Here is an 11,301-nt window from a genome sequence, read left to right as displayed (position 1 = left end):
TTTACTTTTTTAAAACAATTCTACTTTTTATTCATAAAACAGGCTCATTTACACTACATACTAGTTTCATCCCCTAGGCGTGCACAACTATTTGAACTATTTTAGCAGTTTAAACAAAACAAATGAGAGGATAAGGCTAACGGGAGAAGGGAGTTCTCCTGGTGATGCCTGCAGTGTTTGGCTTTCTACCTTGACTGAAGAAAGTTTCTTCTGGGGATCTGTCAAATCCATACCTTTAGTTGCCTGGTCAGGTGCTTGGGGACCAAATGTATGGTTTCACTGATTTTTGTTTAATTAACAAGATTTTTGATAAGTAACTGTAACAGCAATCATCAGATAATATCATGCTGCATAATACAACTTATGTGATTAAATCCAACCCCGGTACTGAGCAGTTCTCGACAATTAAAGGCAATAATTTCATCCACTCAAGTTCCCTCTGTTAAGCTACATGTTGACATATATTTGTTCCTTGTCTTGTTGAGTAAACACAGAAACCAAATTAGAGGGAGTTCTGCAGATTTCTGAGAATTTAATTACATCATAAATTGTAACACCAATGATATACATGGTTAGACTTCTGCCCTGAGTGATTTTCTGAATTAACTTCATTTTACAATGCCTAATTTATTTTATACCAAGGAAGACTTTAAACTGTTTAACAGAAATCAGCTTAACTTTGATTTCTTACTTGTTGCAACGCGTTTCAATTCATTTGTGTTTCAATAACAACGTTTGAACTCTCTTGTCTTGACAAACCAAGCATGGAAACTTCCTCATAAAAGAAGAAATTAAAAGGATTTCCATACTCAAGCCATAGCACAGCACACTGAAAAGAGAGGTTCTGGCTCTTAGGAAAGCCAAAGGAAGGCCACTCACCAGAATTCCGTGGAGATATTACAGTGGGTCCTGCCAAGAAGGAATTCAAGGAAACTGGGAACGGCGACACCGTGATCCCAGGCCACTCTCTTGGGTACAGAGGTTTCCTTCCCTTACGTGCTCTGCTCTCTCTGAGCTCTTTCTGAAATCAAAAGCCACTGATAGGCACAACAATTCATGCTAAAGTCCAAACATGACACTGAGAGCAAACAAATTAACTGTGATCCCATTGTTGTCCCCAAGATATACCCGAGATACTCATTCAGAAGGAAGCTATAGTCTCCAAAAATCAAAATATAGAGAGTTTTCGGGACTCTTGCTTTTTATAAAATGAAATACATTTTTCCTATTTTTTTTCATTTAAAATAAGTGAGCACAAAAGCTGCAGCATTTACCCCTCTCTCCCCAAACGTTTGCTCCTTTGCATTTAGCAATTTATATGCATATCTGGATGACAGTTAACCTCCAGAGGCAAAGAAAAGAAAAATGTGTAAGAAAAGTCACACTGACTGTTCTCAGACATTTGCGAACATTAAAAAAAAAAAACAAACAAAAAAACCCCACCACCAATCTATTAAAAAGTCATCTGAAAGCACTTGGAGGTGACGTAGAAGCCATGACATCAAGAAAGTTAGGGAGTTCAAAGTTATAACATTAATCAAATTGGACCCATAGCATCAGACTTGGATTCCAAGCATTAGACTTACGGGAACTTGACTATACATTTAATTTGCTTTATGAAGTAAGTGGTTGAAGAACTTATTCTTTTTAACTAAGAATACTGACAGGGTCTCAGATTTTCAGATGCTGGAAATTATTAAGATTATTAAGAATATCAAAACACACCCACTTCTGGCAGTAGAGAACCGACTCTTCATTTCCCACCTAGTAAGCAACAAAAAAAACCTGGCAGCCCATTTTCCACTCCATACTTCCAAATATCCAAAGAATCAAAGAACCACTCAAGTAACAAGAGATCCAGGGGTGTTTCAGACATGTGGAAGGAAAATGCTTAAAGGTAAAATTCCTCAAACACATGCCCTATTGCGGAAGCAGAGAGCTGTTCCCTCTGTTAATCCTGATAAAAATCCCACGTACATGATGGCTGTGAGAAAGACCCTATCTATCTACAGCCAAGGGTGCTATTTTCCCTCTAGATCACAGTCATTGTTATTTCCACAAATATACCAAACTCTAAAACAAGTCTTTTCTTGAAGGACGATCACTAAGCGTCTAAGTATTGGCTTTAACCACCAGGCCTAGGTTAACTAATGAAATAAAAACTTGATAAAAACTTTCTCTGGTGCCTCCAGTTCAAATATCTCCTAGTTCTGGGGTAGGCAGCAGCTATTGGAATGGCTCTTTTTAATTCCAGACTCTTCCAGGGAGCTCACTGTTTCTTGGCCTATTCCCTGGGTTATTATTTGTGCCCTCTCTGCTTAAACTGTTCCAATGTTCCAATAATTGTTTAAGAAGATTCAGTGACACACTGTGGTCCTGTCTTTAGTGAAGAGCACACCGAGAATACGCATCGCTCTGAGAGAGGGGCCCAGGATGGGCCATGTTCTACCACCTTCTCAGGAGGTTTCCACCCTGTGTAGTCTGCCCCTACTGGAGGAGCAGAATCTGCTCCACTGTGGTTGGTATTCTGTTGGGCTCCCTTTCCTATAGAATCCTATGACTGGAATCACCTGGGGCAGGAAAAAAGCTAAGTGGGAAGAGGAAGGGGTATCAGTGGGCGGGGCCATGTTCCTGGTGGGGGTGGTGAGGCTGGGACCATAGGAAGGGAACAGGCTACCAGAAGAGTCTGGAACATCAAAGGGCTAGCACCTGTATCCACGGCCAGGTATGGCAAGCAAGACTTAGCTTCATGACACAAAATGATGCCATGAAATATGGTTGCCTCTTAATAAGCCTTGCCCTGCAATCTAAGAGGGGAAAGGAGAGTGGGGAAGGACACAATGAGCTGGGAGAAACCACTAATTAATCTTAAGCATGAACTTACACTGTGTCTACTTCCATATTCTTTTATATTGTTGGGCTTTTTCTGGGTTATTTTTTGCTAACTCCTACACTTTGGGGAATATACTTGATTTTCCTTGTTACTAGGGAGGTACTACTTCAAAGGACCACCCAATGTTGAGCAGGAAAAAAGATACATTTGATGGGTGGCCTCTGCATATGGTTTCTTCCTTATTTTAGAATGAAACTGGGTTAAGAAAATCTACTGTAGGTGTCCATCCAAAATAAGTCATTGCTATGATTCACTATGTGACATTTCAGCAAGCCCACTGGAGACAACAGTGGGTGATACTGCAGATGGAAGGCTCCTGGTTTGAAATTTAAACTGCCTGTGAAGCCTTCCAAGTGGAAAACCGCAAACTCTGGCCACTGAGTTCCACTTGGGTTCTTGTCCGTCCTGAACTTAAACCAGAATCTTAGAGGTGGCGGCAAGGGCAGGGACATGCCTGAGCTACAAGCAAGAACAAGCTTCTCCCACATCTTCCCCTAATGTTGGGCTGAATTATATGTAAATGTCCTGCAACTCTTAGGATAAAGTCACAGCTCCCTGGGCTCTGTGGCCGCCCTGCTTAAGAACCTGGGAACAAAGTGACTCATACACTGAACCCAGGTGCTTTACAGGTTGGAGGGGGCATGACGGGTGCCTGTCCACACGTGGGCCCCTGCCGATGCGCTGGAGGCCACAATTGCCAGGCTGGAGGGAATCAACACTAGGGAGTCTCCAATTAGCCCGGTGGTTCTCGAACCTGGGCAGGTTTCAGAATCCCCCAGAGTTTCTCATTCTGTAGGTCTGGGTGGGACCCAGGCTCTGCATTTCTTCCACAGATTCAGATCATGATGCTGGTGCCACAGGCAGACAGTGTGAACCGCTAGCCTGTTCCTCCAGTGCTGGCTGCCCTCCTCAGGCTGAAGGGCAGGAGAACTGACCAGCAGCATCGTGGCCCGTTGTGTGGTCCGTACATGGATGTGACAAGGAAGCACAAGATTGGTTTCTTCATGTGGTTCCTTCATGGACACTGTCACTGCCAACAAAGCGAGTGGCTATTTATCGTTAAAGTAAATTTCTGAAGACAGTTATAAAGTGTGAATGAGAAAGTAGCAATGCTGTCAGAACAAGCACGTAGGCTCCTGGAGGCCGCTGCTTTGAAAGCTGACCCCAACGCAGGTATATATTTTGTATTTGAAACAATCATTCGAATTCCTTTAAAATCACGGCATCGAGACACACTGCTCGTTTGTCACAGGCTTGGCCACTACATCCTCAACTACGAGTTTGCAATCTTCTTCCGTAAGTTAGTGGCCTCTTTCGTACTTCTTTCTTTTCTTGCTTGGGCTGCCCTGAGTCGTAGCTAATCTTTCAGTGTTTGTGGCTGAGCCAGTTTGCCGTGCCTGCCCTGGCTTATTTTTCATAAGATGTCTGGAGGAGAGATTTTCCAAAGCATGCAACTCTTCATTAGATGCGGTTTCTGCCAAATCTCGTTTCAAAAGTAACCCCGGATCTGACAGCTCTGAAGTTGGCAAAACCTTGACAGCTTTGCTTTTTTTCCACTATTATTTCCCTCGGGACTAATCGATCACTTCCAAGAGAAGCTCTCTTGCGGTGGTCGGCGTCTTCTACAGAGCCGCGGTTCCTGCGTTTCTGTTGTGCTCTGGCCCCTCGTGGACTTTGTTTTGGACCCGGGAATGCTGACTCACAGCTACAGACAGGGCTCCCGCGAAGAAGCCCCGTCTCTAACCGCGTCCCAGGATGAGGTTTCTGCTGGCTGCTGGTGCCTTCTGGCGGGGGCTGATGAACTTTCTCCAGCTTTGGAACAGGAAGCCCCCGGTGGTTCTCAGCTGCCTTTATGTAAGCCTTCGCCTGTCCCTTGGACGGGGGACCGGATGGGGCCTGGCTGTCCCCCCTCTTCCGTGCTACCTCCGCAATCACTGAGTCACTGGATGTTCCCACACTGTTCCTGCTGCTCCATGATTTGCTCACGATGCTCCTTTTTGTTTCAGTTCTGTTCACACTAAAACAAAGAAAGATTTTTTTGTTTTGTAAAGCTGTAATGGCCAGGTTTCCTCCAGGTCCCCCTTGTCACACTTCTTACACTTGAAGCAGGACGCATGTGCTACTCTCCCTTCTCCTCACCCCTCGGCCAATCTAGGAAAATCCCCAAGTGTATATTTACATGCAGACCAGATCAAGCAAGAGCCATCACATTTTCCAGTACACGAGGACACACTTTATTTATTGATCACTGGGTTATCAATGGAGTTATGATGGAGTTCATATTTTAACTAAGGCTGAGAGGCATTCATTTCATATGTTAAAGATCAATATTGCCTACATTTAATACATTGATTTTTTCCCAGAAGTAAATGCTCAAATACATCCAAGCACAGGCTCTGTGTGTGTGTGTGTGTGTGTGTGTGTGTGTGTGTGTGTGTGAGTAAGAACATGCTTGTACATACACAAACTCCCTTTCTACAACACACATACAACTGATAATGTAAACTGCACTCTAAGTAAGTGTGAAATTCACTTGGAGGAGCAGGATAGAAGCTGCCCAGGGAGAATTCAGAGACTGGAGCCTTGTGAATGGCAAGGAGTTTCTTAAACCACCAAACCCGAAATATTGAGACTAAAATATTTCTTTAGCCTAAGCTTTAGTCTGGGAACCAATACGTATGTCTGTGTTCTTACTGTTGCTTTGAGGGGCCCAAGGATTATCACAGTGACACGAGGGTCAGAACAGGCACCTTAGGAAAGGAGTGTATTTTTTTAGATCTGTCTGGGGTTGCTCGGAAAGTTGTACGAAATACCCTCAACAGGTGCTTTTCATCTTCAAGGCGCTTGTCATTAATTACTCTCTGCAACACACCTGTGAAGCAAGGCCTTGCTCCCCACTGTCCAGAAAGTGAGAGAAAAAGAGTTTGGAAGGAGGAAAAGCCAGTCTGTGACTTAGAGTAGGGTCAGCGCCAGAGGGGCTTCTGTGATTAGGGTCCGAGCACTCCTGCTGAATTCTAGACCTCGTGTTATGTGCCAACCCATACAGACAGTCCAGAGGGAGGAAAAGGAAACTCATGGGACCTACAGGTCTTGCAGAGCGTTTCTCCTGAGCTCTGTGCCAGGAAGAAGCGGCCTCTCCATGCATGCAGCACGATCCTCCGACGCTCCTTGGAGAGCTCTTCCCGGCTATTCCAAAAGATAACAAAAGTTCAACCAGAAATCTATTAGCTGAACAGGAGGAAAAACAGTTCCATTCCAAATGCCCCGGTGAGCAGATTTCATTTGGTGAGGACTGGATGTAACTACGTCATGTTAAGCTTTTCTAATGTATTTAGTTTAGAAATTTTGCGTAAATTGTCACTTCCCTTGGCTTCCCAGCACATGTTTCATACATGAACGTGCACCACAAACGTGCAAGATGGTGATTCCAAGACATCTGGGAACTCTCGTCCACTATCTGATATCTCTGTGGCCCTGTGACGACGCCCCAGGGTCAGTAGCCAGGCAGCCGTGTGACTGTGGGCCTGACCTTCCGGAGAGACCTGGTGGCACAGTGGTCTGTACCCTGATTAGCCTCAGAATTCTTACATTTTCTCTATTGACAAAAATGCAAAATATGGCTTTTGCAATACTCAAGACAGTGTCAAGAGTTAAGCCTTTCAATACGGGTACTTTGAAAACTGGAGTTTGTAATCTTGGTTACTAAAAAACTGGGAGGTTTTTTTTTTCCTTAAACTGACAGCACTAACATGGTTTTAGATAATTCTTAGGTAATCTATCTATCTATCCTTATATATTCCCATGGAAGCTTCATAAGGAAGCAATTATAAAACGTAAAAACCTCCCAACCATCACCAACATTGACCCATTTCTTACTTTTGGAAAGTTGTTTCCTTTTTGTTAGCATGTAGATCATTCAGAAAAGGTGTTAACTTCTTTTATTTTCTGGTACATTTCTAAGTACCTTCTCCAGCCAATTCCACAGTAAAATGTTGCTGCTACAAGGAATGGTGTTGGTAAGGTACCAGTAGGTCCTAGCTTTAGACCTACACTGGAATTAAGAATGACAGCCCCAGAGAGCCTGGTAGGCGGCAGCCAGCTGTGTGATGCCCGGGTGTCCCACAGAGCGATGCCATGAGCTTCGTACAATCACTGCCCTGCGCCACTAAGTACCAGCCTTTAGCTCTCACTAACTCTGCCTATGGTTCAGACCTGGACCAATGTCACTCAGAGTCATGTCCAGTTATGACCCAAGTCAGTTTGAAGAGTCAGTGAATAGAATACAATAGGTTTTATTGGATTATACTGCATTTTGATGCTTGTCCCTTTTCTTTTCCCTAAGACTTACTAGATGACTAAAAAGGACTAGTTTAAAAGTTAAATGACAGAGAGAGAGATTGAGATTTATGTGTGAAACACTTCTAAACATGCCCTATAAGTACAGTAGATCTCCCCCTTACAACCACACCCTGTAAGTGCTGTATTTTCAGAGCTGAACAATTAACATAAGGAGCATGAGTCAGGCTTTGAACAACTCTGTGGGAACCAGAAAGCCTTTTGCTATTAGGAATGATGTAAATTCCCCAAGGCTGGAAGAAGTCCACAATGGAGGCAGACAGGGTCATAAATAACAACAATGGATACTGCACAGACCACATAACATATGATGCTGTGATAGTGACACTCTTTGCATCTCATATTCGATTCAACCGCTGCCTTTATTTATTTATTTATATATTTTTTAAGCTTAGAGAGCACTCTGCATTTCCTATGGGAACTTCAAAAACATCTCTAAAAAACACAGGACAATCGACTCTCCTCCCGAAGTCCTCTGACAACAAACAATGGGGGAAATGTCCTTGGAAGAAAACAACAACAGAAAGAGTGACAGTGTGACAGAAGGAAATGTCCAGCTCAAAACGTACAAAACCTGTGACTTCCTGTTTAAAAAAAAAAAAAGAAAGAAGGAAAGAAAAGAAAAAGAACAAAGAAAAAGGTGAGGCAGGGTCTCCCGCTTCCAAATTAAAACCACATTTGGCAATTTGTTGAAGGAGGCATATTTACATTTGTATGAAGACTGGGTGGGCAGGGGAGAAAAGAGATTAGACTCCTTCAGCCCTTGAACTGTCAGATCTCATTAGAAATCTCTCACTCTTACATTTTAGGGTTAATTCACTCCCCTTTGTCACTAAATCGCAGCCTCCGGTGCCCCCCAAACAAGTATTCCAGAGGAAGCAGCTACCACCTCGGAGCAGGACTTCCCAAGGGACTTGTCCTGATTACTAATGGCTTCTCACATCTGGCATCAAAATGCAACCGTGGCTTATACAGAAGCAAAAGTCTTAAGGCTGAGGTGGCAAGTGCCTCCAGGGCTTACCCGGATGACACTGCTGCTTTTCAGATTCTGTGTGACTAACGACCCTGACATCTTCTGCAAAGAGTACAGACAAACTCAACATATTCAAGAAGGCTACGGGCAGGCCATCCAAAGTCCAGAGTGAGCACTGCACGGGGACTCAGGATTTAAGAAACAGGTTAACCAAGAGGATTGCTATGGGTCAGCATCAGTCATCAATGATTCTTCACAACCTGGACGCTAGCTCTGAGTCTAGCTAAGGAAGAAAATGCTGCAACTATCTTTCCCTGGTCACCTCTCGCCCCATTTATTTATTTACCTTTGGTAATACTTTGAGGATTTTGGTTTTAAAAATGGCCACCTGTAGGGACTTCCCTGGTGGCACAGTGGTTAAGAATCCACCTGCCAATGTAGGGGACACGGGTTTGATCCCTAACCCGGGAAGATCCCACATGCCGTGAAGCAACTAAGCCCGGGCACCACAACTACTGAGCCTGCGCTCTAGAGCCCGTGAGCCACAAATACTGAAGCCCGCACGCCTAGAGCCCGTGCTCCACAAGAGAAGCCACTGCAATGAGAAGTCCGCGCACCACAACGAAGCGTAGCCTCCGCTCGCCGCAACTAGAGAAAGCCCGCATGCAGCAACGAAGACCCAACACAGCAAAAAATAAATAAATGAAATAAATAAATTAAAAATAAAATAAAATAAAAACGTCCACCTGTAAAGGTGTGTCTATATACGGTTCCAGGGAGCAACCAAACCGAAGTGGAGCAAAGCCACCGGCCCCAGAAGTCTAATTAGGGACATACCCTCCTCAGCAGCTTGAGCAGCCCAGGCAGGCACCCAGAGCAAGGGGTCAGGCCCGCCTCCATTCCTGGGGATGCTCTGGAAACCAGTGGATGCACCGTACGTCAAGGACGGCCAAAGCCCATGCGCCCCAGCACAGGTCCAATGGGGAGGCAGAGCAGGTGAGTGTCTAAGTGTGATGGGGGTGGGTATTACCCCCAATGCTGTCTGGTCTGACCTGGGAAACATATTTTAAATTCCTGGACAGAAAGGACTACAAAGAGAATACCCACCAGAATGAGCTGGGTTGAAACGTAGTTAGAAATACCAGTGGATGTCCAAGTTACAAAGGAAGTTGCAATTGTGGATAAATCAAGGGTTCTCTCACCCCACGGTGACTTACTGAGTACTACTTCTGACAGAACACTGTTGGATTAACGAGGGGCGGGGCGTGAAGGTGGCCTAAGACAGACATTAAAAATACCCGCTCTTAAGTTTCTGTCCTCCTCAAGGAGTCCATAAAACACACCCAGGCCTCCCAAAGGCTAGGGGGAAGATTAGCTGTTATCAGAGGCACAGAGGGAGCTTTTCAAAAATAGTGATTCCTGGGACCCATCCCTGGAAGTTCTGAGTCACAAGATCTGGGGTGGGGCTAGGAGATCTATATTTAGGCTCCCAGGTGATTCAAGGACTACTGATGAGCATGAAACAAAGCTCAAGAGAGCAGAGCAGCAGGTACACAGATGTAAACTGGCACGCCAAGGCAGCATCGGGCAGAGAGTGGCCCAGGTATGCAGCATCAAAATCACCTGGGGAGGGCTTCCCTGGTGGCGCAGTGGTTGAGAGTCCGCTTGCCGATGCAGGGGACATGGGTTCGTGCCCCGGTCCGGGAAGATCCCACATGCCGCGGAGCGGCTGCACCCGTGAGCTATGGCCGCTGAGCCTGCGCGTCCGGAGCCTGTGCTCCGCAATGGGAGAGGCCACGTCAGTGAGAGGCCTGCGTACCGCAAAAAAAAAAAAAAAGAAAAAAAAAATCACCTGGGGAGCTTGTTCAAAAATGTCCAGGATTCTACCCCAGAATCTACCGCATTTGGGTTTCGGGGCTGAGAGGGTGGCGGGATCAGGGCACGCACATTTTAGCAAGTTCCCCAGTGATTCTGATACCTGGCAGAGTTAATAAACTTCTGTTCTTAGGGGCATGGAATTGAAAACCAAGCAGAGTCATCCAATCAGGCACCACTGAACTCTGCACCAAGCATTGTCTGAGGTCCTTGCAGAGACGGACATGGACCCTCAGAAAATGTTCTTCCTCTCATGGAGTCTCCATCCCAGTGGGGAAGACAACAAACAAAAAACCATACAATGTCAGGTGGTGATGATGTTATGAGGAGAAATGAACCTCTAAAGGGTTGCTGGGGTGCAGTTTTACATACAGTGGTCAGGGAAGGCTATGGGAGGTAACAAGGTAAGCTCTCCCCACAGACCTGAGTGGAGGATGGGCCGCACAAGCACCTGAGAAGAGCATTTCAAACCTGGGGAGGGGTCAGGGAGCAGGTAAGAGGTGCGTGTGTGTGTGTGTGTGTGTGTTGATGATGGTAAGGCCATTGGAAGGTTCCAAGAAGAAAAGTGACTTGGTATTTTAAATGGATCACCTTGGGTATAACAGAGGGACAAGGGTGGAAACAGGGAGACCAGTGATGAGGATACTGCAATGGTTCATTCAAGGATGGTGGGTCTTGGAGGAGGCAGGTGGTGGTGAGAAGTAGTTTGACTGGAAATACAATTTGAAGGGAGACCCAACAGAATAAGCTGATGGCTTGGATATAGAGAGTGAGCGGAAGAAAAAAGTCGAGGATAACTCCATGATCCGTGCTTTAAACAACTGGACGAAGGAAGTCACCCTTTACCAATACAGGAAGTACTGGGGGGGGGGCGGCCTTGGGGAAGTTAAACCGAGAAATGCATTTTAGGTATGTAAGCTTTAAGAGCTGTCCTGGATGAAGAATGGAGATGCTGAGCAGGTGGCTAAGCTACAGCTTCTAGGAAGAGAGTTCTGTCTGCAGACACAAAGCTGGGAAGTCCACAGAGACGGTATTTAAAGGCATCTGTCTGGACGAGCTCCAGTAGGAGTGCGTTTGGATGAGAAAAAAGAAGTTGAGAAGACGAGGATTCAGGAAGGAAGACTAAAAGGGAATCGTTAGTGAGGAAAGAGAAGAGTCAACATAACATGGTGTCCCTGGAGGCAAGAGGAGAAATGGCTTCGTT

General features: G+C 45.3%; 1 protein-coding gene across 1 annotated transcript in view; it reads right to left on the bottom strand.

Annotated features, from left to right (window-relative positions):
- Window positions 1–11,301, bottom strand: part of SLX4IP (SLX4 interacting protein) — a 185,397-nt gene continuing 174,096 nt past the window's right edge. Inside the window, 3 exon segments of the mRNA XM_033440317.2 lie at window positions 1–4,443; window positions 4,445–4,910; window positions 5,979–6,079. Of these exon segments, the coding sequence (XP_033296208.1) occupies window positions 4,195–4,443; window positions 4,445–4,910; window positions 5,979–6,079 (816 nt within the window). The 3' untranslated portion in view covers window positions 1–4,194.

This window comes from Orcinus orca, chromosome 16, assembly GCF_937001465.1.
Source record: "Orcinus orca chromosome 16, mOrcOrc1.1, whole genome shotgun sequence".
NCBI lineage: Eukaryota > Metazoa > Chordata > Mammalia > Artiodactyla > Delphinidae > Orcinus > Orcinus orca.
Note: the sequence above shows the minus strand (reverse complement) of the source record. Positions and strands in the feature narration are given on the sequence as shown.